Source organism: Balearica regulorum, chromosome 15 (genome assembly GCF_011004875.1).
Source record: "Balearica regulorum gibbericeps isolate bBalReg1 chromosome 15, bBalReg1.pri, whole genome shotgun sequence".
NCBI lineage: Eukaryota > Metazoa > Chordata > Aves > Gruiformes > Gruidae > Balearica > Balearica regulorum.
In genome coordinates this window covers 8,518,952-8,546,051 of record NC_046198.1, presented here as the reverse complement: position 1 = coordinate 8,546,051, position 27,100 = coordinate 8,518,952, and the positions used below count along the sequence as shown (strand labels likewise).

The 27,100-nt window shown below is 40.3% G+C and overlaps 1 protein-coding gene across 8 annotated transcripts in view; it reads right to left on the bottom strand.

The window, feature by feature from the left end:
* Nucleotides 1-5,032: 5,032 nt before the first annotated feature.
* The window catches only part of ARHGAP17 (Rho GTPase activating protein 17), a 48,480-nt gene continuing 26,412 nt past the window's right edge, over nt 5,033-27,100 (bottom strand). Inside the window, exons 3-22 of one of the 8 annotated variants that reach the window (XM_075768143.1) lie at nt 25,644-25,748; nt 24,742-24,818; nt 23,528-23,639; nt 23,249-23,325; nt 22,427-22,538; nt 21,569-21,637; nt 21,327-21,408; nt 19,085-19,212; nt 18,580-18,691; nt 17,898-17,979; nt 17,363-17,443; nt 16,546-16,659; nt 16,105-16,196; nt 15,808-15,964; nt 14,342-14,584; nt 12,149-12,312; nt 11,146-11,754; nt 10,140-10,163; nt 8,018-8,062; nt 5,819-5,956 (exon numbers count right to left, since the gene is read on the bottom strand). In XM_075768143.1, coding sequence (XP_075624258.1) covers nt 10,141-10,163; nt 11,146-11,754; nt 12,149-12,312; nt 14,342-14,584; nt 15,808-15,964; nt 16,105-16,196; nt 16,546-16,659; nt 17,363-17,443; nt 17,898-17,979; nt 18,580-18,691; nt 19,085-19,212; nt 21,327-21,408; nt 21,569-21,637; nt 22,427-22,538; nt 23,249-23,325; nt 23,528-23,639; nt 24,742-24,818; nt 25,644-25,748 — 2,439 coding nt within the window. In that variant the 3' untranslated portion in view covers nt 5,819-5,956; nt 8,018-8,062; nt 10,140. Of the gene's footprint in view, nt 6,035-8,017; nt 8,063-10,139; nt 10,164-11,145; nt 11,755-12,148; nt 12,313-14,341; nt 14,585-15,807; nt 15,965-16,104; nt 16,197-16,545; nt 16,660-17,362; nt 17,444-17,897; nt 17,980-18,579; nt 18,692-19,084; nt 19,213-21,326; nt 21,409-21,568; nt 21,638-22,426; nt 22,539-23,248; nt 23,326-23,527; nt 23,640-24,741; nt 24,819-25,643; nt 25,749-27,100 lie in introns of all 8 variants that reach the window. The other 7 variants (XM_075768142.1, XM_075768145.1, XM_075768141.1 and 4 more) reach the window with 7 other exon arrangements.

Sequence of the window (27,100 nt, the reverse complement as noted above, 5' to 3'; positions counted from 1 at the left end):
TGTAATTCATAATGCTTTCTAAATTTTATTTCTTTCTTTATTTAAGAAGACAGACCCTCCTCCCTAATCCTTTCCTTATTTCTAATGGGGGCCTGGCTGTGAAAGGTGCCGAGCGCTTGGCACCATCACTGTCAGACCTGAACTGACAATGACAAGGTGGGTGTAAAGAGCTAAGGAAGGCAGCTAGGCAGAAGAGGTTTGTTTGGTTATTTTAAATATTTAATTATGCTCTGGGGTTAGAGCCCTGCCTGGAATTCAGGAAGTCTGGATTCTGTTCCTATTTATGCCTCTGTAACCAGCTACAACCACTTGGTTCCCCTTTGGTTCAGCTCCTCTACCCTGGAGGAGCGAGTAACGTCTCCAAGTGCCCCAAGGAGGGTCAACGCCTGCTGTCAGAGCAGCGAGCCACGCTGGTTTAGCGTCTTCCGTCAGCGCCATGCATGCAGCAGGCAGAAGTGTGTGTAATTAGTGCTTATGGGGCCGCCAACCTTTCCGTGAGTTTGTGCTGAGTTAATATAGCTCTCCCAGCCTGCCTGCATTGCAGCCTGCCCGCACAGTGCCAGCACCGCTCACAGCGACAGTGGGGCCGGCCGGTGAGCTGACACTGACCAATGCCAGCACCCAGCGTGGAAAGTGCCATGAAACTGCCCTGAAACTGTCCTCAGGGACAGCTGAAGGAACTGAACCAGCCACGGAGGAGGGCAGCGCAGGGCCTGACGGCACCCTCTCACCTCCTGGGGAGGACCAGGCACCCCGCGGCCATTGTCCAAGCACTTCAGGGCCGTGAACGCCCTCAGCCGGGACCAGCGACCGCCTTTCATGTAACGCCCTGTCCCCAGGGGAGGCCTGCCTGCCCGTCCCCCGGGCTTTCTGTAGCTGCAAATAAACTTATTAAAGAGCGAGAGCTGCTCCCTGCCTGCCTGGAGTCTGCGGGGCTGGGGGGGCTGCCCGAGGCCTCGGGCCCAGCGCGGCCACTCGCGGGCTCCACCGGCCGCTCGCGGGTTGCGGTCCCCGCGGCCGAGCCGGCCATGTCGGAGGGGGCCCTGGCGGCGGGGCGGCTGCACACGCCGGAGCCCGCAGCGCCGGAGCGGCAGAACCTGCTGGCCGTGCGGCGGGAGCGGCTGGACCGCGCCGCGCAGGTGGTGGTGGTGGGGCGGCGGCAGGGCCGGGGCTCCCCGCCGAGGGCCGGGCGGTGCGAGCCGGCCTGGCGTGGCCTCTCGTCTCCTCCCCGCAGTGCCGGTTCCTGCTCCACAGGCTGCTGGTGGTGGCACGGCTGGGCGAGGGGGCGGCGGCGGAAGAGGTGGCAGGTGAGTGCCCCGGCCGGGAGGGGACACGCAGCCCCACGCTGGCCACTCGCAAAGCCGCTGTGGACCGGATCCCCCCCCCGGTGGGGCCGAGCGGGCGGGCGGCTTTCCCCGGGCCGCGGCGGGCGAAGGGCCGCGACGATCGCTTACCTGCTGCGCGCTGGGCTCGGGGGATCCCGCCTTCTGTGCTCCTCTGTCGTGATGTTTCTTAGTAAATAGCACAAATATCGCCTACAAAAGCTTATAGCACTGCATGTGCACGGAGGAACATAATGGGCAGTATGGAGTGGTGATACACGTTAAGTGTTGTAGTAGCCCATAAAATAAGAAAATACCGCGTTGTTAAACCATATAAAGAGTTTTGGCACTTGGGAATCCTTCCTAAGAAAATAACACACCACTATTAGAAAGCCTGAGGGGGAGAGAGATTTTAAAGTCTGATACTGTTTTTGCAACCAACCTGCAAAAAGTATGGCTTTCTTAGGTCATAATATATACCAAATGTTTTGTCTGAGATGCTACATTAAGACTTTTTTTTTTTTAAACACCTGTATCAGTGCCAATGTTAAGCAGAGGCAAGGGTCCAACTGCACGTGCAAGACTGCTCAAGTGCATTATGTTTGTATCTACAGCAACAAAGATGTAACTACATCTTTAAACAAATGCTAATAGGAATTTGAGACTTCAGCTACAGAAATATTGCAGGTTTTGGTGCAGTTTTAGGAGCTAACATGAATTGCATTGGTACATGTCAAGAAGAGATTCCCCTGGCAGCTATGCTTTCATGCTTCTTCTGAACACTAAAAGCTTAATCTATGAATCTGTTGTCTGCAGCAGCAGAGAGGACACAGACCAGACAACACAACACTAACTTGCTGGAACTATCGCTATAAACCGTTTGACAAACTGCCAGTTTTCCTTTTGAAACAAGGTTATCACAGAAGATTGTTTGAAAATGCATTAGAAGACCACTCAGGAGAACAAGTCTCAGGTCTGCTACTTCTCTATTCCAGCTATATTTGTCACATAGTAGAGGTAAGTTACATAAATTCCTGGTGGGATCAAGTAACCTTGATTCATCTTTGTACAAGTTTGGCTTTAAGATCCAGCTAACTACAAAGGTACAACCATGTCTTACCCCATACATAGGCTTAAAGACCTGAATAACACTGGGGTGGGCTCAGTATCTTACCTCTGGGATTTGCTCCTCCCAGTGCTTCAGATAACTGCTCCAGAACATTCTTCTGACAGAATTAGATGACGTTCTGTTAGATGTAATAGGAACAATGTGTGTTTGGCCTCAGTGCCTGTGACTCAAAGAGAAAGCCCACCTAGGGCAGCTGATGACTTAGTTTGTAATATGCAATTCTGTCACAACTCTGCCCTTTCCTCTGCAGTCTTGCAGTAGCACAATCCATCTCATCATCCAAGATTTAGCTTCTCTCCAAAATCAAGGTCATAGGTAAGTGTTTCGTATCACTGAGATGAAACAAAATTTTAGCTGAAGTGGTAGAACACTTCATTAAGGTTAAACTGAACATTAGCTATGATTATATCAACCTTTTATCCTCCCATTGAATACCTGTTGACCGCAGAGGAGCTGACACTTTCCAGCTAACATGATGCATCCTTCCTGGATGCAGTCAGCAGCTGACCAGCTGCCAGCAGGCTCTTGCCCAGCCTTCTGCACTGGAGTCCATCTTCACAACACCTGGACTTCAACTGTCAACAGCCTTCATACATTTCAGAAAATAGGAAAATTCCTTCCTTAGGAATGGGCTGTCACCATTTCCATACCCTGCTTTGTAAACAGTTGTAGATGTACTGGAATTCCAAAAACTATCTTTATAGTACGAGTCACTACCTTCCAGCCCTTTCAACACTACAAAAACAGTCCCACAGAGTTCAGCCAATTGTTGTCTTTACCTTAACCTGAGTGTTTCTCTGGGGCCCCATATTAATTCACTGAAATCCAGGTTCATGAAAGCTGCACTGTTTTCTTTGCTGTGAATGGACTTCCTATCAAAGCAAGCTACCAACACACCGCTGCTTTTCTTTATTAAATCCCTACTGCTCCTTCGCTTATTTCTTACCCTCCCATCCGACTAGTCTGCTCCAGACTCTTGCACAGTCCCTCAGAGTACAACTAGAAAAGGTTTCTGCTGGATATATGCACACAGTGCTCTAGCATAGCTCTAGGAATGCAAACATCTACTCACTGCTTAGTTTAGTTACTGTACTTTAGGATGGAATTCACTCTCTTTCTACTCAGTGCTTTACTCCAGGAAATTAAAGTTTTAGTGGTGGCACATAACATCCCCACCAGACTGTTCCCAGACTGGTACGTGGCCATAGCGACGTCTCCCATGACATATCCACAAGGCTCGACACAATCACGATCTACAGCAGAGGTGGTTGCAGAGTGCCTTACCCTCCTACTCAAACTGGCAACCTGGATTCAAAGTTGTGAGGTAAAATTCAAATAATAGAGCTGTAAGAAATTTACCTTGTTTACCTCCATAAATCCCCCAAACCGTACCAGCAAGGAGCTCCACTTGTCTTTCAAGTGGCATTTACAGGCATATATACCCGAGAGGATTCTAGAAGCAGTGTTAAAGCGCTACAAAACCTCAATGTTTTATTACCAGTTTCTTTCTGGACCTCTGTAGCTAATCTATTGCACCAACATAGCTTAAAGGTGAAAGTCACTCAAGAATCCCATACCTCCATTGCCTCCTCCTCTGCTGCTTGCTGCGCATTCTGGGAACAGACAATACAGTTGTGTTTGGAAAACAAGGGAGTAACTCCAGCCCTGCTGTTTTGGGCAAATTTCCTCAACTTTAACTGTGCCATAGCCCTGTGCTCTTATTGTAACTGCAATCAAATCATCTGTTTATTATCAAGGAGGACAGTGAGGACACCACTGAGAGTGTACACACTCTTGCACCCGAGCTGCTAATCCCAGCAGAGACAATTAACTATTTGTATAATGCTGAAGAATGTGCAAGTCCAGAAGATTTTCTGAAAATTTATTTAAGTCCTTCACAACCTGCCCTGGATTCAGGTACACGACACACAAAATATCAAATTTAGTAGCCTAACTAGAATTTTTGGCTCCTAACACTGAATTTTGAGTTACAAGAGTTTCAGTGCTAGTACAGTGACAGAGGAAAGCAGGACTACACCCACTAGTAGGGGTCATCTTCCCTGATAAAAGATGTCTGCAGGAAACAACTGGGCAGCCACTGGGATCTCAAACTGGGGCATTGACGAGATAGCAACTAAAATATATTTATCATGTCACCAAGTGCAATGTAGTTTTATTTTGTAGTTAAGCCTGAGGTCTAGTTTAATAACTTCAGTAAAATGTATTACGGAGTATCAAGGAATTTACAGTGTAATTCAACTAGTTATATGAATGTTACCTCAATTGACTAGTTTCCTCTCCCTCCCTCTCATTCGCAGAAACGGTATGGCCTGTTCCATCTCATTTCTCTGCATGATACAGGCTGCATCCAGTGTTTCTCTTTGCAGTTGGACTCATTTGTGTTTAAGATGAATCTACACATTAAGGAACAGATGCATATTCATTCCTAGCATGCTTCCGCTACAGTCCTTAAAAGAAGAATGAGCTGAGCAGCCCGCAACTCGTGAGCCACAAAAGCCCAGGGAATGACCCTCAGTGTCCACCGGAAGCAATGTTACTCACAAACTTGAATAAAGATGCCTTAAGCTGACAAAAGACAATCTTTAATTTTATAAATGTTCACCCAACTGATGAATCCAAACAGCTGTTTCAAAGTTCTTTCAAAATTCAGCCATTTTCAATGAAAGCACAAAACACACTTCCACAGTTTTGTCTTGAAATAGAGTTGCAAGTTTCACATAAACAAAAGCAGGCTTGGTTAATACAAATAACTATGAAATAAGTATTAAGTACTGATCATTAAGTAGCAATGAAATGATTAGAGATACAGTAAGTTTCCTTCTACAGTATGACAGTCCTTCAAGGCACTAGAATACATCCACAGTTTTGACAAGGCGACTGATAACCAGCAGTCACCACCAGCACTCTGGCATTTTTTGGTTCATGTTTTAAAAAGAATCTGCAGCAAATCAGTGAGGGAATGTCTCTTGCAAGGCATCTCCTTGTAATGTCTAAGAACTAGAAATAAAAGTCTAACCGTGACATTTAAAAAGATTATTTCCATAATACATGCACTTTAAATAACTAATGTTCTGCTTCTTATTCTTTTGGAATTTCTACTAATACCATCTGTATTAGCAGCAATTACACTTCCTATGCAAGTTTCTGCAGTAATTCCTTCCATCCAAGACTTTGAAAACCATTGTTGAGACACAGATCATTAAACTTCTTCTGAATGGCTAAATCACCTTCTCCGTGATGCACAAGTCACAACTTTGCACAGTTTTGCCATATCGTCAAAAGAAGCTTTTCACTGTTAGGTCTGTTAGTTTTCCCACCCGGAGAGGAACCTTTAAAAAGTTCGAGAGTTTCCTTTACAGAGCAGTGCTTTCCGTATCATTGTCAATATCGAGCATGAGGTGGTTGTGCAGTTCTTTGCTCGCTGTCTCTGTAAGAAGCTCTGAAGAAGGGTTTTGAAGTGGTTCTTGAATACTCGAATTAGAGTCTGCACAAAAAATGGAATAGCAAGTTTAGCAGTCTGGACAGTGACATCTCATTCACTAGTGTATTTCTGGTGCACTTCCTTAGAAAGAAAAGGGAAAGGAAAGATCAACAAAGGCTTTTCAAACAGAGGGCTGGCACATATGTGCACATGCACACATGGACACAAAAAGGCTAAGCCAATCTAAAAAGCTTATGATTTGCTTCTCCTGCATACCCTTTTTTTAGTCTTGTACATAATAAAAGAAAAACATTTCTTCCTCCATGCCCCTTAAGAGCAGTAACATTAGTCCAGAGTTTCACATCAGAACAGCCAAAAAATTGGGCACCTAAACCATCAGCCAGCTCACCACCACCTATGACCTTCAGGGGCACCAGGAACATGGATGGTGTCAAAAGGAGGTACTGTCACAAGAGGAAGAAATTATTTAAACAAAATGCAGACTAAACCCTTTTCCTGTGTATAAAATCATGTTCTTTGCCTCTTCTGAGGGGAGGAGAATTTTGTTCAAGCCAAGGTGTCCAAGGAGGACCTCAAAATGTTGCATTTCTGGTGACTGACTGCACTGGTAGTTAAAAGACCAGAAAAATCTGTAACAGTTCAAAAAACATAACTGAAAATATTAAATCAGTATTTTGGAAAGCTAATTTATAACATGCCACATCATCACCTACTGCAACCCAGCAGCTGTTCCAAATAGAAAATAATTTTGATCACTTAAATCAATAAAGAATCCAAATAAATACCTTGCTTTTAAACATAGGTGGAATAGGCATCCTATGAAGACTTTGACTCATATCGCAAGCATTAAGTTTTAAATTTAGCTCAGAAGTTATTTTATAAATATTCAAGTTGAAAGTTTCTGAGCTAAATGGCAAAAGCAGACACAGAACTGAAGCCTGAGTGTGGTCTCCAGAATTTGTTTTCTTGTGAGGTGTGAACTACAAATTTTCCCCCAAGTCTTCTGTCAAGAGTCTTGGGGAATACCATGCTCTGTTAAGATAACTTTTCAGTGGTGAATGAAATCATCCAGAAGGCACAAAATAAACCATCAGTATTGTCATGAGTTGAACACTATCATCTGGGGGAATCTTTTACAGATTCCTCTCCCCGGCCCTCATTCTCATTTTGAAAGTCAGTGCCCTGGTTACTGGACTATGCCTAGCGCACAGTGCCTTGTAGCTTCTACAAGACGATCACAACAGATCTTTGAAGAAAGAATTACTGGAGCTACTTTAAACCCGAACCTTTTCACTTAGCCTCATATTCATGTATTTAAAGTAAGCCCCCAACCCATGAAACCAAGTTTCATAACATCAGCAGCTCTCCTTTACCCCAACTATAACTACTGTTTCTACCACAGATAAAAACATAAGTATTTTTAAAGTCAGTTGATTTAAACTTTAGATTTTTAGTCATTTTTACTGTTAACAGAAGCAATATTACTTAGAAGAATAAACTGCAGTCGTGCGAGTTCCCAAATTCTTCTTGCATTTTTCCCTTACTCAAAGTGTTCCATGCTGAGCTTGGCCACAGAAGGGACGAGCACAGAACCAAGGAGCAGAGGTGCTGCACTCCCCCGGTATCTAACAGTGCCTACTGTACTGTTCAGCTTTTATTTAAAGTACGGTTCAAAAGGCGTACTTCAACTTCAGATGCAGGCATGGACGTTCTCCCTATCACGGCTGCGTATTGAAGGATGAATCGGAAAAGGAGGTAACTGAAAGTGTGAGGTGACACAGGAAAGCAGTATTTGTGACAAACAATAGTAAAGCTATATCGAATACAAAATGAACCTCTGTATAAAACACAAATTGCTAGGTAGGATTTTCTGTACAATGTGAAACTGGCCAGTCAAAACATGAACAACTTTACACATTCTAGTCTCCAATACTTTTAGTATGTTAATGTAAGAGCGAGCATCAAACAGCCATTCTTTTCGCATGCCACGCTAATGATAATGCAAGCAAGCAGTGTTATTTGTGACAGGTTAGTAGTGGGCATTAGCACACACATGATTATGAATTAGCAACATTTTTGGCCAATCATATGCCTTTTCCTTACCATTGAACTTTCCAATACAGTTCCTACTGAATGCAGGTCAAACATCTAGATTATTTAATAAAATTTTTGATTAGAATATTCTTTTCTAGGGCTTATTACTTTAATACCATAAATAGAATTTGAGGTGTTGCTAAAGTCCAGTACACGGACAAAGGAATTAAACGGCATCCTGAAAACAATTCAGAATTCCTGCTCTGATATTATGAAGTTTGCTGGCAACTTAATTTTGGCTTCCATTATTCTCATCTGCCTTCCCTTGTTCCGCTACTTAAGGTTAAAATTAAAACCAGCTCTTTCACATTGTGAATTAGATAAGTCAGTCTACAATAAGTGCTTATATGTGCACGTGTAAGTGTTAGAGCAGATACTCTTATGTAATACGCAGTGATGTTAATTCAGAACAAATATTAATCCTTTAAAAAAAAAGATTGATCTGGAAAAGGTGAATGACCTGTACTGAGTGTACTGCTGTATGTATGGCTGAGCATCACTTCAAATGTTCCCCAGGCAGCTAGTGGGTTTGGTTTTTTTTTGTAAAACATACCAGATTTTCTAGGTTCCTTTATCAGTTTTGCTACAGATTCCTTCATCATCAGCTTTCTTTTACTGGCTTCCCTGCATGGCAGCTTTCATACAATTATTCACTGTACACAACTAACATGGCCAATTTGCTATGATTTGCACTTGAAAGGAATGATATTAAGTCTCTCCAATTTTAACACTGTTTCCTTTCAACACTTTTGATTTCAGTATTTTTTTATTTTTACCCAGACTATAGGACAGTCATGTACCTCTGTTATGCCTGTAACTGAGCTGAAAAGTAGTCAGCATGAAGTTGTACTTCACAGTCCATATACAGCCTCAGTTGTGCCGATCACTCCCCTATGGCAGATGCTCGCCATGTGTAACTTAAAACTCCCCCACTAATTAAAGCAGCTCCCTGCATACCAGCTGGATATTATTTAGAAGGCAAGTAGTTCTCCAGTTACATTGGGGTAAAACACATCCTGCTTGTCTGCTATTATTAAAGCAACTTCCTCAGAACCAGAAAAATTCCCAAATGAAAACAAACAGGGTCAACCTATGAAGCACAACTTAGAAATTAACCTTAAGTCTTTCCTTGAAATTTGACTCATCAGCACAGTTCCCATTCTTAATTTATTTGTAAGTGCTGTAAAGATCCAGACCCCAGCCTTATTTCTGAATTCAGTTTTGAAATAAACTGCCCTTGTATTTTAGAAGATAATCACAAAAAGAACGAAGTACAATCAAGAAAAGTCTGTTATTTTAAAAAGCGAAGCTACTTTTTAGTTGCTTAAGCGGCTCATTTACTGCTGGTTTCTTCCATTTACAAAAACCCCACTACTTCCAACTTGACTTCTCAATCCAATACAAATTTCAGTATCTTTCCTGTAAGCGATCAAATCTTGAGATAGTTCAGGAATGCAGCCTCAACTTTTTCAGCCTGTCATGCAGTTGTTACCTTAAAAAGGTAGCATCTCTAACCCATTACATGAACAGTAAGATTAATAACGTGTCGTTTGGCAGCTACGATTGAACACACTAGTACTATTAGTGAGGCTGGAGCTGACAGAATGCAAAACGCAAACATGCCAGAATGAAGATGCTGTTGGGTGCTTTTCTGCAAAGGGGTTTAGTCACATGAACGTGTATTTTGCCAAATAAAATTCCAAGTAGTTAAAAATAACTGAAAACCTGAAGTGAAAGCTACATTAAGTGCAACCATAAAACACTGCATTGTAGGAAAACAACATGAGCTTCAATAGTTGCCTGCACTGATGAGAACAAACCTGTTTTAAATGGCTTCACGCTTGGCTTGTGGACTAGTAGTTCTGGTGACTGTGTGTGAACTGTTATTTGCTTCACTATAGTTGTTTTTACAATTAGTTTTAAGGAATAACTTAATGTTCAGAGGACTATTAAAATTAAGCAGCATAGGTCTTAAAATCTCTTACGAACAGAATGGTATGTAGTAATGAGATAACACAGAGTTGACAGAGAGCACATATTCCAAAGCGCATATACGTAATAAAGCTACAAATAAAATATTGCTGTGCAGGAGCATTTTAGCTTATATTGCATGTTTCTGGTAAGTACAAACCTTATTCGCAGTAACCATCCCCACCTGTGAAGGCATCATGGGGTAAAGCTGTTAGGCAACAGAATTTATACTTGGCATTCCAATACATTAGTCTTATTCTAGACAAGCTGCAGTGTCATTGGAAAGTTTTAACCATTATTAAATATAAGTAGATTTAAAAGCATTAGTCTCCTATATTATCTCTTCCTTTAGAAATTCCTAAAATAAGCAGACTCAGCAGGAGAACATTTCAAGATCTGCTAGCTTTGACTGTCCTCAGCAGTTACATTTTTTCCCCCCAAGAACATTAACATTATCCCTATCAAACTAGTAACTACAAGCTTCATGAAGTTCCTGTGAGAAGACAGAACATTTCTCTTTACTTCCTGAATGTCTCAGAAAAAGAAGGCTGCACTTAAAATACGAAGATCTACCTAGAAACTGACTTAAGATACACACTTTGGTGTATGTGATTCTTCAGCTCCTGGATGTCCAACTTAAAAGCACATCAGAAGACTTTGTTCTCATAAGGTAAAAACATTCACTGTTTTAGTATCTCGGTTATTAAAACATGTATCAGTGGGCACTTTTGGAATTTTATTATCTCCTGTACGTGCTGAAATATACTATCCTTGGCTATATCTTCTCCCTCTGCCAAATACTTGCTTTTTGGCAACAGATGTATAAGCATAATTGAGACTGCCCTGATGCCAAGTCTGGAGAAAGCCCTAGAGATATGGCTGCTATCATAGTGTTTTGCTTCCAAAGCGGGGGGGGGAAGGCAAGCTAATCTACACTTCCCCCCAAACCCTTCTGCCTCAGGAATGACAACCTTAACTGAGGAAGCACCTCAAATCCTCATGCACAGAACAGGTGGGTGGGCATTTTAACTGGAAATGAGCAACTTAGTATTTTAACTGGGTTTTTGCTTTTCAATTCTCCTCCCCAAAAAAAAAATTCATAGCTACAGGAATTTTCTTCATTTCTACTCCCTGCAGAGACACCAAATATGAAAGAATCCACTCACCTGTTACTATTTTGGAAGCTGTCTGTGTGGGATTTGCAATAATACCATCTCCAGCCAGCTGAGAAGGAGGATGAGGCGGAGGAGGAACACTAGGTCTATTTCTGGGTTTTGGTACCGGCCGTGGCCTCGGCAGTGTACCACTCTGAGGTGGAGAGTGAGACTGGGAGGTTTCTTGAGTAGCTGGCTGTGACGATGGGGAGCTATTATGTTTTCCTAGAGGGGGTGTATCAGGTGGTGTTGGAGTCTGCGGAGGAGTGTAACAGGGCTGCTCTGGTCCGTGCTCACTGCTGGCTGCAGCAGGAGGAGATGTTTGACTGTTTGATTTGGGCTGCGGTGGAGGAGTAGCCTGTGTTGGGGGCTGTGGTGGTGGATGGCTGGGAGCTTGTATTGGGGAAAGGCTGCTGGAATATCTCCGAGGTGCAGAAACCTGGGAAGCGGAGGTCTGGGCTGCTCCTTGGTTTGCATGTTGAGCAGGAGGAGAAGAACTTCTAGCAGGTGGTTTTGGAGAGACAGAGGGTGGCTGAGCAGCTGAGGCAGAACTTTGGCTTCCTGGCTGCCCTGGCGGTGGGTTGGCTGGCTTGGGAGGGGCTGGCGCAGGCTTCTTAACGGCTGTTAAGAGAAGAGGTGAGATTTCATGGTTGTGTACTCTGAAACCAAACACCTTAAAAGACAGATGTTATAGTAGCATAAAAGAATACTCAAGTACATTAGCAAAATTAAATGGTGTATTATCAAATAAAAGTGGTATCAATAGGAAGCTAGAGAAATGTGTACACAGGTTTACTAATCAATAGTCTTTGAGTGATTTTGTTAAACAGCATTGGTAACACTACTACCAGCATTCACAAGAGTCCAAAAATGCATTTAACTAGGCCTTAGTGAAATGCAAGTGCATTAAACCATTGTCTGGAATAAAGAAAGAGATACTGATATTTTAGTAAGCATTTTACAGTACATAAAGAATTGGAACTTAATGGCTTGAAAACAAAATGAATAAACAGACCTCTCCTCATTGAATGGGGACTGGGACCGGCTGCATTCTGCGGCTGATTAACAGAAAGCTGATTAGCGCTACTTGTTGACTGGTTCTGGACAGTGCCCACATGCCCACCATTTCTCACGGGTGGAGGAGTGGCTGAAGACGTGTTGTCCTTAGATTTTGAGGTACTGAAAATTAAAAATCCTAAGTTAAAAGATGATTGTAAAACACCTTGCCCAGATCAGGTGCGCCTGCTCAGGTTTACATTGTGAACTGTGCTATAGTTCTGACCCTCAAATGCTTTAGAAAAACTTCTGCACTGGCTGGTATTTACTGAGACTGAACAGTGCTACAACTCTTCTAACAAGTGGCAAGTAATAGGCTTTAGGCAAGCCTGGACAAAAGATTAATTACCAAAATTACATCAGGAATCCAAGTAGCTCTGCAGTGTTACAGCACCTGTTTGAACACAATATTGATACCTAGGAGTACAGTCTCCATGCTAACACACCCTCAGTGCATTTGCAGATCCTTCAAAAACGGACTCCCAGTGTGAAAGTTCATTTAAGATTACTTCTCCAATTCACTCAAATACATCTATCACCCCTATAACTGTTAGCCTTTTCAAAGTATTCTGTTGCAGCATTGCATCCAATTTGCTGGCAGTTATCTGGTAGACCTAGCTACTAAGGACCAAGTGATGGCAATCTGTGAAGTTCTGCCAGAAAAAAAACCCAAAGGACATGAACCAACTTTCTACATATACTATACAGGTGAGGCAGACGCAGTCCTCACACTGAACTTCCCGGAGCCTTTGGAAGCCCTTGGGAAGGCCCAGAGAGAGAAGTGCTTCTTTTCCCATTGTTGGCTGGCTGAAGTCTTCTCTCCACCCTACCTGGAATTAAGCTTTTACCTTGCTGGGAGACCAGAACCTATCTCAAGGGAGCAACCCCTGTAAAATCTTTGAGATTCAGATCAGGACAACTCAGCTCTTCCTGACCTTTGGCTGTGAAGACAATAGAACTGGGGGGTAAACACAGCCCTGGAGTATGAACCAGCTGAGGTGGTACTGGGCAGTGCCCCCTCCTCTTGCTATGCACTTGCAGTCTTCACTCATTTCTCTATCTTTATAGCCTCTTGCAGCATCTTACTTATGGACTAACACCTTTCAGTCACTTTTACTAGCACACTGCAACCCTCACTTCTCCAGATTCTGTTAATAAATTGCAAGTACTTGAACGCAGAGTTTGTGAAGATTTTAAATGCAGCTTTTAGACACTAGTCTCAAGGTTTTGTTTTAGCTGCCTATGCCACAACAGACATCTGTGGAGGAAATACTAGTCTGCAGGGGATTTCCGAATGAGAAGTTGTTTTTGTAAAAGTGTCACCTGAGTACAACAGCTATATGCAAAGGAGTCAGTGTTGCATCGAACTCCATGGTGGTGTTTTACCATAAGATGCTATGCAAGACGTTGACGTCTGGAGAGGCCTTTACATGTGGTTTGTTATATCTCTCAGATCACAAAATACCGAAAGCAAAGTGCTGCTTTCACCACACACGAAAGAAAGAGTCTTGAAATCCATGTATACTAATATATTAATACTGGGAACATGACTGCACAAAGTTTCAACAGTAATTAAGTAGCAAAAAAGCCTGTATACATGCTTATCCTAAAGAAACTAATATTGAAGTATGATAAATTGACTTTCAGTTTTCTAGCAAGTCTGGTCATCACTACTACTTGCTACAGACAAAAAAAGAGACGTATCCAGATAACATGTACGAGAAACAACAAACAAGACCAACAGGTTTCTAGTATTGCCAATGACAGGTTTTGTTCTTTCAGCAGCAAACTGATAGTCATACTGTGTGGACACCTCTAGAGTATAACTTGGAACAGTCAACATGGGTAGTAGAAGTACAGTCTTTTTTAGTATTTTTCATCATCATTTTTTCCCCCAAGAATTCTCTTATTTTAGAAGATCAATTCTGGAACATACAGAACAATGTATGTTATTTTAGAAGATTTGTTCTGGAACAATATGCATGGCAAGAGAGCTCTTGCGTAGTGCTTCTGCCCACATCTGAGAAGGCTTTACACATGACAACATGCATTCCAGGTAGAAGAGGTGCCTTGTGAAGCAGATCGGTTAACGCATCAGTTTGCTGCCGAACCAGCCTGCTAAGCCACTGCCAGCAGAAGCCATGCCTCTTACCTGACATCCTCATTTCCTTGACTTTGTAACTGTTCTGCTGTGCCAGCAGAGAGAGCTAAACCAGCACCCACTGGGCTTGTTTCAGCCACAGAAGCTTGTGAGTGCTGCTCCGCTCCAGACTGAGCCAGCACGCCAGCCTCTGTGGGTGGAAGTGGTGGCTGGAAAGCTGGGGATGTGTGCTTTCTATTTATAGTGCCACATCTCCGAGGGTTCGCTTGGAAGTCCATAACCTTGACACCAAAGCTACAGAAAGAAGAGAGAGTAAACACACCACACCAGCCAACACCAGGTGACTAAAGCAACAGGACAATCGGATGTTATAACCCACAAAGACAAACGCAACCCCTGTTGCTTAGCATGCAAAGCAGCAACAAGGAAAGCTTCAACTTTCTGCATATACCACCGCTAATGTTAAGACATGCGACACTTTGGCTTATCCACACAGAGGGGTAAGCTAAACGTAAGTGGAACAAACTACTTAATTACATTTGAAGACAGACATCGATGACAATGAGGTCAAACCACTCAGTAATTTTACATGTAAATACCTGCATTTCCTTACATACCAGAGTATCTCCTCACTGAATAGATTTTGCCACATGAATTTTGTTTCTATTACGCACTAAGTTGCAGTACAGATTGCAAGACAGACAAAAAAAGCCACTGGATATACGCTATGATTTGTGTTTAAAGGAGAACTATGGATAAATGGACTAAAATTCTAACATTTTAGAATGCAGACAGCACATTCATTCTAGAATTTAGTTTTATTCGTGTTTTGTTAAAGACAGTGAATCTTGAATTGATTTTCTTCTTTTGTCAGTGCTGATAAATTTGCATGTGGCTAGCCATAGTTAACATTTGGGTAACAACTTAATATTTGCATAAACAGCTAAAAAACAAAACAGCACATCACTTGAATATTCATGACATGAGTGATAATACATGAGTGTTACACTACATGTTATATGGGAAAACAGCACATTTTATTTTTATTTTTTAGCATTCTACTGTTTGCTGTGGTATACTGTACCATCATCAACTCAGAAGTCTTATCATGAAGGCACCAGGTAACACCACCTCAGCTTATGGGCTTTGAAAAAGAAGCCATGGAATATCAGAAATTAGATACTGATAGATGCTACTATATACACTTCTGTTTCAGTGGATTTTAGGCCCCCCTCCCCAAATATGTAACAGGAAAATGATAACTGGAAGCAGTAATTATCTGCTTGGTTTTTATCATGCATAAAGTATAACTGGAAGCAAATACCAGTACATTACCTTTGAACCTTCCTCAGGCTGCAACAACATGAGGGGGGAATAAATCACTATTGTTACCTATAGTATTTCCATGAAATTCTCCTCCTGAGACCAATAAAAGTGTGTCTGATTACAGCCTCCTTGGTAGTCCAGTTCTCAGGAGTGGGCTAATAACTGAAACCTAACCTGAGAATGAAACATACCTTTCCTTCTTCAGTAAATCTCCTTCCATTACAGTCATACTAACAGGCCTCTTCCGTTCCAGTGTGCCAGATTCATATTCGTTCCCAGTGTGTGACAAGTGATTTGAATTAACAGCAGGAATTGCAACAAATGCCCCAGACACATTGAAATCTTGATCTGTAAGAGAGGAGGAGAGAATGCATCCTAAAACATATATACATACACAAAATGGTGCCTCACTACAAAAAGGTATTGGAAGTTTAACTACGCAGGGTTATCACAAATACAAAATTCTTTTAACTATGGCAAGAATTTACCTCCAGGGAAGAACCAGTCTGCATGCTGAATAATTGGCTCAATAACTGCTACCACATGGACTGAAGTTGCTGCTGCCATTTCAGCAAGGGATCTGCACAAGAAATTTGTAGAACACTTTATAGAGAGTTCTATCAAAGTAGGAAAATATAAAAAAAATCCTATTACCTAACTGGCAAATTATGCTAAGCATGATGTATCAATAAAGAGCAATTTCACACTTTGATGAATTCTGGACTATTCAGTAACATTTAAAGCATTTTAAAACACTCCTAAGATGCATGCCTAAAAGGATCTGAAGGCACAGTTTGAGAGACCATTTGAAACACTTTTTAGACAAATACTCTGTTGCTGTGAACAGTCTACATGATTTAAAACAATCTGACAAGAAATTCTACACTTTCATGGAAGTTCTGTTTTGTAGCTTTCCTAAAACAACTTACCCTTCATTCTTTGCCCATAACAAGTTGGGGCCCAAGACTATTGCGACATTGCTGGGTGTCATTTTGTTAACATCACTGTTCTGTGCGAGCTTTGCTAAAAATTTGATTAAATACCTACAAAAAGGAAAGAAATAATTAAACAGAAGGAACTAGGAGCGCTTCTTGTTGAAAGCAACTAAGTGAAAATTCAAGAACTCAAAGACAGCTCCTAACAAACCAGAAGACAGATGAACAGTCTTCTTGCTTGGTAGCTGACTCCTAGGTTTCTACTCATGAATCATAAAAGTTGAATTGGGTAGAAAAGAAAGCATCTCCCACCTTAGCAAAATGGAACTAAGGAACTCCTATATTTTCAGAAAAAAGTTTAGATTGAGAATGCCTACTCAATAGCTATTTTCATATCCTGCAGTGGAACTTCCACACTTCTAGGAGTCACCAGAGTTGATTTCATTCAAATTCATTCCAAAAGACAAAACCAAAAAGAAAAATAACACATGCAAGATACATCCAGGTGATTTCTAAGACTGGAGAATACAATGAAGAGCACAGGGGGTGAAAAGTAGATACTATTGCCAACAGCACAACTCTTAAGTAGAAGGGTTGCTATGCATCGCTATTTCCTTACAGACAACAGCGAATTAACTTGACTGAAAAAGTTTACCACCACCAATGCACACCAACTACTTGAGAAAGTAGGATGTCCTTTTATAAACCTAACTGAATTTGTCCAAGAAAAAAACCCCTCAATTAGAGTTTTGGTTAATCAGCTTTAGCATCAAAGTGGTTGTGCTGCAAGACAACAGATGTTCATACATACCTGAAATTAGCATGATAATGCTTAGGTAATCGGTTACAAATTCTCCATAACTCTTGTAGCTTCTTATCCTGGTCCTGAATACTGAAAGGAAAAAAAAATCCATTATATCTTACTTCCAGATCAGAAAATTGTTGTTTTGGCAGCAGAGAGAAGACTGTATAACCTTCCATTTATGGCAAATAAATGCACTATTTTGTAGTCAGTAATTCAGTAACCTGCTAGTCAAATCCCTGCATTACCTCTAACCACAACAAAAGAAAACTCCTTAAGCATCAATACTATGCAGCCAGTAGTCTGAAGCAGCCCTTATGTTTAAACATAAAATAGGTATTTCAGCACATTTTTGTGCTATTAGTATTAAGCTAAACCACAAAATTTAAAATAATTTGTTACACAAAATATTTACCTGTTAGAGCAGAAATGAGAAAGTAAACTGTGTGAGCTTGGTCTTTTCTTTTGAATTCGTATATGAAGAACCAAATTTGATCAAAATACGTAGAATGTTTTCCTACAGAACTATTTTTAATATGCTTACTTTGCAGCTTGTGTCCATTCTTCATATAGACTGTAGGTCATTAAAGGTTCTGGCAACTCTCGCAAATAGGATTTCAAGGCACCTGCAACGCAGAACAGAAACAGGCAAGCTTCTTAGCCAATGCTTTCAGTCTTCATTTAAAATTCTGTCCTCAGATTCTTATTTTACCTATGCAATTGCACGGATAATTGTGATTTTATCTATGCAATAGGACCCAAGTTCCAGTGAAACACTGGAAAGACCTGACACATCTACAGTCTATCTGCTCAACACAAAAGGTGTTCCAGTAATTACTGTAATTTGACAGAAACGTGTACTATAAAACTATGAATCATCTCTTCAGAGAAGACCTAGACCTTATTAAAGGTCTACCTATGGCTCTAATCTCCCTTGATCATGTTAATGTTCCTGTCATGAGAGGAAATATGATATTTGGATTACTACAATCACCTGAATTTTAAACACCACGCTGTCATGCAGACATGAATACATCAAGTGCGATGTACCCTATACTTATCTGTGTTTAGTTGTGCAATGAGGTATTCTTTCAATTTATTTTCATTCATAGTTTATCTGCAGAGATCAACACCTTACACTGCAGCAAGTCAACAGTTAAACGAACAGCATAAACTTACGTTGTGTCAATTTATACCTGGGTTTGACTTCAGAACATTCACAATACCTGCAACAGCATGGGGATCAGAATAAAATTCATCAAGCTGGGAAGTTGAACAGTCCAAGGCAGCTTTCAGCTTTTTTAACTTGGAGGCTCCAGCAGCAATTCTGAATAAGCCCTGCAAAATAAAAATCACATGTATTTGACTGGTCACAACACATTAGTATAGCATGAAACAATAGAAGTTTTATGACAGCCTCTTTCAGAACAGTTTCAAGTTTGGTGTCTTCACCTTACACTGTTATGACCTAGCTGGCTCTTAATCTGTCACTGCCATCTGATAATATTTTAGCTACCTCTCACCTTGGCCTATTCCTAATTTTCCATTCTAGGTGCATGCATCTCAAAGATACTCCAAATAGCGCTGAAGGTTTTTCTGTTGAAAAGATTTCTCCTCTACACTAATGAACAAAATTACTTAAGCAACTTGTTAAAAAGTACAGTTGCCAGTCCATGAGTGACTGAGTTCTTTTTTCCTGTCCTTCATAGCAAGTGATATGGGATTACCTACCTCCTCTCTCATTCCTGTTTCCAAAAGCATCATTACACAGGCTTCAATAGGGACTGCAATTTCACGACCACTGCGCTTGAGATGCTCTTCTAATGGAGTTCCAAAAGCTGGTTTTTCAGTCCATTTGTCTAGTTGGAGAGTATCAAAACACTGAGCAAAATATCTAACAAACACTTCAATTACGTCCCAGACAAGAAAAGGAGAAAGCCTCCAGTACAGCAAAGAAATTTTCAGAATACAGTTGGAGTTTTACAGCCCTTGATTGGTAAAGTCCCTTATATCATATTATGAGTAAGGAGAAAATGAGCCTGCTGATGTTCAAGAAAAAAATACTTCTGCATCTTTCTTGATTGAGTATCACACAAGATTATTTGTGTAAATGGCAGCACGTGTCCCACTAGGCCTCAACACAAGTGCCACCACACAGCTGTAAGTCACATTAATTCTGATTTGCTGAGACACCAAAAGGTTTAAGTTTGCAAGAATCTTTGAGAAAAATTTTGTCCAGATTGCATGACCGCGGCTGATCCTAGTTTTAATTGTATTTAAGGTGGATAAAAACTGAGCTGTTAACACAAAGTTTATTGCTTATTTAAGGAATCACTAACCTAAAAAGGATGTGAACAGCCCCCATGTCTTACACTAGAATTACCCTGTTAACAGCCCATCACTGTAACGCTTGCACAAATTTTCAATTCCATTTCTTGATTGTTGCTTAACTCTGAAAGTCAAAATTGCCACAAGTTTCTCCAAATTGAATGCGAATTTCTTGATTCCTACAATTTACTTTTCCACTCATTTCTGCTGTTTTAATTGAAAAAAATGCAGATGTAAAAGGTTATTGTTAGTACAGATGCATTATTCCTTTTATCTGGAAAAAAGGTCACAAAAGACAAAGTCTTTGAAAGAGTCCTCTGAAGACACAATGTGTTTCTGCAAAGGATTTAATTTACCCTTTTTATTTACAAAACCACATCAACTACATCCCTTGTAAGGCTCCGGTTCCTCTCATTAACACACCATGCGAAGCACATGTCTTTCTCCCCAGTTTTGCAAGTGACAGCAAAAATTAGGAAGGGAAATCTCAGTAACTGTTCAAAGTCACAGTAATTTAAACTACAGCTAGAAACACAACTGAAGTAATGCCCTAGACACTGGACCACTTAGACACCATGCCTCCTAGCCCATCTTCTAGGAAGGCCAATCTGTTCTGAAGCATTTGACTTCACATGAAGAGTTTGTACAAAGCAGCTAAGCAACAACAATAAAAAAACCCAAAGCAGTCATATCCATAAACAGGGAACCTTCCGTACAGCCATAATGCAGCCCTGATGCTGTGTAAGCATCATTTGTTTCCATTACCTCGTCTCCCATCAGATCCACAGAGTACAGACATATCATCTTTCAGCAAGATGCTTGTATTTATATATTTAAATGGTTCATCTTTTATAACTTGCATGTGGTCCACAAGCAAAGATATTTGAGTCTTGCTCAGATTATATTTTTCCTCAGGCTTTGTTCAGCCTACTACTTATTCAAAGCAATTAGAAGACTAAGAGACAGTATAGCCAGTATTTAAGACAGCAATTTCATCAACACACAGCGTATCTTCATACCAAACCATTCATGATACACCTTAACTCCCACTGACAACCTTAACTCCCACTGACAACTGAAAGCTTAGTAGCATGGGGAAGAAATGAAGCTGTATTATTTGCTTTTCTTAACTGCTGATATTTAACACAATAATCTGAACACTCCATTAGCCAGCAGTAGTGCAGTCTGCACACTAGGAAAAAGAATTGCATAAAAGGAAAAAAAGTCAAGCTCCTTAGAATAAGAGGAGTTTTTCTGATAATTGCCTAGTAATCATTCGAGAAGCAAGGACCCTAAGAAGTTCCTGAATCACAACAAAACTTTAACTGGCCTAATAAGCCAGGTATGAATTAGCAAAAAGTCACGTGGTATCGAGGAAGAAGTGCAAGCAAATAGAAAAATCCTTCCTTTACTCTCTTGAGTATCAGACAGATCTGTAATATTTTATTAGTGTGTTAAAACATGGCTGGAGAACTCCAGAGAACACAAAGATGGAATTATGCTCGGGAATGTAAAATTGTTAAGTAGATCAAAATGGCCTTATTAAATAAGTCTGCATGCAAGAGAATCAAGATAAAGGAGGAGAATATTGTGCATAAGTGGCACAGGCAAGGAAAAGCATCAGCCAGAGCACAGGTTACTTTACCTTGATGGGCTTGAATTTCGGGTAGGACCTTTTCTATGACTGCTAATGCTTTTCTATGGTAATCTGCTTGTGCTTCTAATAACTGAGAACAGAAGCCACATTTTAAAAACAAAAAGAGCATTAGCTTCTGATGAGCACATAATACAAGACTAGACGGTTTAGCACACAAAATGTCATCTCTGAGAATTGACTGTCTATGCACATACGTGCTGCAATCAAAGTCACACTGAAAAAATACTCACCATAACAAAACATCTAGCATATTCCCCTTCTTTGGACACAAAGTTATACATGTCTGCTGCTAGTTGATCCTTTGAAAAAGAAAAGAATGAAAAATAGTCCATCAAATTTACAGGGGCATTTCAACTTATACGGAAAAAGACAGAAGTACATTATATTTATTTTGCCTGCAGTAAGTTTGAACTATCAATTGAAGCAGTACAGGAAGCCAGTAATCCACCTACTCTGCTACATGTATCCTTCCAAGCAAAATTCATTCAAAATGCCTAACTTTGTTTTATATAGCAAAGCAGTCGCCCACTTAAGTCAACAACCAGATTGTATGGCAATATATTAATTACAGCCAATACCTGCATACAAAGACAAGTACTGCTAAAAGGTTTTTGGTGCTCTGCTCAACTGCAACATGATGTAGTATTTGACAATTGAGAAATGAAACTGAATATGAACTGCTCAGAGCCGTAAGAGTCAGAATGGTCCTTTAATGTCAGCAGCTTGAGTTTCATGCAGGTAGCTCACACTGTATGGCTACTCAGTGGCTTGAAGCCCACAGACACCCTGAACATTTCAGTCGAGGCTAAGACACAGTTCCTTCTCATAACTGTCTCAGATGGAAACAGAAAATAATGTAAGATACTCATCTTAAAAAAAACCAAAAGTTCCTCATTAAATTAAAGCAATTCAGACAGAAATCAGCTAGCATTAATATACCTTTAAGACCTAGTTTGTTAACAGCCAAGTAATTTGTGACTGCAGTAATCAGACAGCCAGTTCCACCTGCAAGGCTTACAGAAGCAGCCATATTCTGATTGCTATTGCTGCTAATTTGCTGCAAAGGATGGAGACTCATCTTGTCATACCTTGCATTGTTCTACTTTATTTCCAGCTTCATCCATCTCTTCCTTAAGAGATTCTATTTTTGAAGGATGCACTTGAAAATTTGTTCCTGAAGTCTTGTGGGCTTGGTTGTATCTGTGGAAGAAAAGCTTAAGTCATTTGGTGAAAACTAACATTAAACAAGAACCTGCATTTATGGCTCCCTTGAAACTGGCTTCTTTTGACAGGAAACGAACTCAATAGTTTCAGAAATTTTCCAACAGAACTAAGGAAGGTGTTCAATACACACATTTATGACATGCTGGCATAATTCACAAACAGCTAAACAACCACAAAAATCCACAAGAAATCCCCTGTTCTCCACAGTCTAGAACACAGATATATAATATATTAGAACTACCAATTCCAGAAAATGCTACATAAATTACAACCACAGTTTGAGACTGTTGAAAGGGACTTAAGGGTAAGTTGAACAACCTAGGACCATACCAAAGAGACGGTTCAATGTAACGAAGCACTTAATATGGTTACAAAATTAGACTCCTATTCCTTATTTAAGTTGACAACTTAAGCAAACTTGAAAGATGATGAGTTTTCACCATTTTTTGAGTTACACATAGGTATGTAAGAGCTCCAAAATCTTGATTCTGTTTGGACCTAGTAGTCATGAGTCATCTTTTTTTTTTAAAAAACTGAAATGTAACTTTGCCTTTTTTCAGCAAAGTATTAACTTGCGTACAGTAGCACTTCAGAAGCAAGTGTCAGCATCAGATCAGATGCCGTGAGATGCCAACAAGAAGTTAACATGAACAGAAAAGGACCTAGTGATTAAAATTATTTCTTACCTTCCTCTTGCAGAATCCCAGTCCAACACCAGCTTTGCAAGCTGTTTCCTCTGCTTCTGAATGTTTGGTATCTCTGTCTAAAATGAGAATTCAAGGCTTACATGTATTTTTAAATTGTGTATTGTAATAAACTACATTTTGTGGATTTCATATCCACTTTCCACCACTAACACATGACTCCTTAAGAACAGTTTTATTATTAGTGAGGAGATAAACTCTTTTTGCTCAGTTTATGAAGAAATAAATCTCTATTTATGTAGTCAGGCTGAAGTGACTTACCTCTGTTAGTAGACACAGCGGATCTAAAACTTCTCTTTCAATCTGTACTTCATGCTGAGAGAGCTCCATTGCCAGTTTATTTTCTGCATCACCACATGTATCTAGCATTTTCCTTTAAGAATTATAGGAAGTTGTAATGACAGTTACTACTGACTGAAGAAGAAAAATTCAAAACAAAACAGCGGTTGCCCTTTGTCCTCTGCTATCCTTTTGGAAAGCTTTGTCATATAAAGTAAGGCATTACTTAATCACATAAAACCAAGATGCTCTATGCCATCATGGGCAAATTTGGAATAGGCAAGGAGTGTTATTAAATCTTTGTCTTCTAAAATTCCTTAGCCATTACAACATTTTTGGAGGCTTTAAGTCATCTAGGTGATTATACTGGCCCTAAGGACAGAGAAGTTAGTATTTCTTTCAAAGCCCATCCTTCCATCTCACCAGATGCAGGAAAATTGCTCAATTCAGTATTTAATTTTTTCCTAAGCCCCTTTAACATGAAAAAAGTCTTAACACCATAATGCTAAGCAATCACATATGCTGCAGTCTCAGGTTCCAAAACCATGATTTGACCTTTGTTTTAAGCTTGTTCTAAGAAAAACCCTTGTTCTCTAAGATTTTTATCCACGTTTAAATCTCCTGCAACCACTCACAAAAATGCACACAAAGGTTTTTAAGGTCATTCTACACTGTCTCCATTAGAATCCCCATCAGCAATGAGGAAACACATTTGCTCTAGGAATTCAGCATACTGACATTCATTTGTTTCAGCCACTTTCCTGTAAGTTGCAAACATGCACTTTGCCAGGATAAGGAAATTGGCATTATTTTAAACTTGAAGTCATTAATGCAAATTGGCATTATTTTAAGTCATTGACACAAAACTGCAGAACACTGTATTTACACTAAATTTTAAACTTTAAATGGAGATTATAATTGTACTAATCCACAGGGAGAAAAGCCATTTTCAAAAACTTTTAAGATAGCAGAGAAACAGAATTCTCTGGAATGTCATTCAGAGCAAGCCTAAAACTTGCCCCCAGAATCACTCAAGAAGAAATGCTCGCTCACTTTTTCTCCCTTTGGATTAGAGAAGGAATCTAGAAATATTAGTTTCATTAGATTGAAAATAGCCTTTATGCACCCGAAGCCTTCAGGGCTCTAATTAGAGACAATAAAGTGACAGACTGCAACTTATAAAACCAAATACTTACCCCAACAGAGTTTCATCACTTAGCTGGACAGATCCCTCTTGCATATTTTGAGCAAGAGCTGTTAGAGGAAGTTTTTTCTATGGAACAGAAGGAACAGTGCTTAAGTGCTATTCACCCTTTCCAGCTCTCCCAGTACATGCCCTATAAGACTTTTCTCTTCTTCCATATGATTTCTATTATACACATATGCAGCTGATTCTTTGACTTTAAGAAAATGCCAAGTCACAAAAAGTGTCAAGCTTTGAGACTCCTGTGCTCAGATACTTTGAAAAACACTTTCTTCTCAGTCTTAGTTGGAGTGACTGGTCCAAAATTTATCTCAACTACCATCAAAGACCAGTAAACAACTTGAGACCTAAGCAGCTAGCTGGTCATCTATCTCTCTGCAGAGGTTTGTTCTGTGTGCCCTGATTTTCAGAAGGTGTCTATTATTCAATAAAAGGAGAAAACTTGAATGTTAATTATTTCTGGTTCTAACACTTTAAGAAAACCTACCTATGGCTTTGCTAAAGAGGGATGGAAATCAAACACATATAGAAAAACATTTACAGTTAATTAGAGATGTCAATGCACCAAGATAATTCTAAATATGAGGAGTTTGTTCAGAATTGCAGAGTATCTTCTCTTCTTAGTCAAGTCTCATGAATGCTCTAAGTACTCAGCACACTGCAGAAACAAGTGAGTGTCCTGACACTACACTAAGGAACTCTTAAGGTTGCATTTCTATATTTGGATGGGGAATTACAGCTAGCATTTTACCAAATGATGTCAACACATAAAATGATTTTACAGAGGTTTTCTTCTCTTGGATAGTTTCAGGCATAGGAGCTGACCAGTATTTAGAAAGCCAGATCACATTCAGACTAGTCTCAGAAGACAAGCCAAAGTGCAATTGTACTTACATGTCTCTTATCAGGATCTGTACCATGTTGGCCCTGAAAACATGCAATTAATCGCTTCTGTGCAATGTGGCAAACAGATCTCACAGTGTCAAGACGTCTCTCAATCTAGTAGCAGAAGGGGGAGAGAGGAGGAAGAGAAAACAAAACAAAAAACAGAAGTTATTTCTCTGGCCTCAGCAGAAAATCTTCCTCCTGTACCACACTTAGTTCTGGGTTGCTTATTTCTCAAGTTCTACAGCTTACAAGAAGTTCTGATGCTAGCAGAATTGCCTGACAGCAAAAATGCTGGGAAAGAGATTTAAATTGTGGGGTTTTTGACCCCTCAGTGGCACAGCAATTCAGCTGGAGCTCACAATGCTCACAAGACTGGAGAGTGGAAGAAGGAGAAAAACACTGCCCCTACTTTTTGCCTCAGTAAAAGACAATCAGGTTGATACCTGCCATCTGAGATGAATGGCACATGCAGAATCCAAGACACTAATTTAGGGAGAAAATTGTGGGAAAACTCCCATATTTTTTCATTGTGACCTTATAAAGTAGAAGGCCAAAGACACAGCTGATCACTCCTTTACACTGGGTCAACCCTATGTACTGCAAGCTTTCTATTGCATTTCCTTCTCTGGCCGTTAAATATAAGGACAAAGTTTCTACATGCTAAGCAAAATAATATTTTCAGGGAGAGATTAATGGGGTTCAAAAGGGATGTGGAGTGAAAAAGATAGGCATCAATGCACAAGAGTTCTGTTTACCATGGTATATTTGAAACATGGATTAGTATATAGCCTGTGAATATGACAAAGATACACATTAATAAACTGTTCTTTTAAGGGATTTAAGTAAGGAATTTGGACTATTTCAAATAATACTAAGAGCAACTAAGTGATGAGCAATGGGACAGAACTGCTTATGGCACCGAGCTCTCTATGCACAGCACCAAAAGAATGCTGTTTATCCGCATTTTGATGACTCACTGAGAAAAGGAGGCCCTTTCGAATGGCTTCTATTTAAAAAGCAAGGAAAAGAAAAGCAGATTTCATCTGTAGAAATAATCTGAGCAGACTCCAGTTTTTGATACAGATCAAATCACTTCTATTACACTTTCAAGAGGGCAGTAATTCTCCCCAACTTTCCTATAAATCATAAATACAGATTAGCTGACAGAGTAGTAATTTTAGTGTTAAGTTATCGTGCCCTGTGTCAGCTCCTGTCAAGGGCACCGTACCTGGATTTAAAGCAGGAGATATACTGTTGGTTTTTCCAGAGGAGGTAGACTGCTATGTTCTAATGAACACGAAATGCTATAAATTCTCATTTAGAATGTTTTACATCCAGGTAAGAATGACATGTTGTTCCCTCCCAACAGGTTTATTTGGCACCACTATGATGGGATATGTATAGCCCTAAAGTAGTTACAGTTGGAAGATGTAATTAGGTCCCAAGAAAAGCAGCAAGCTTTC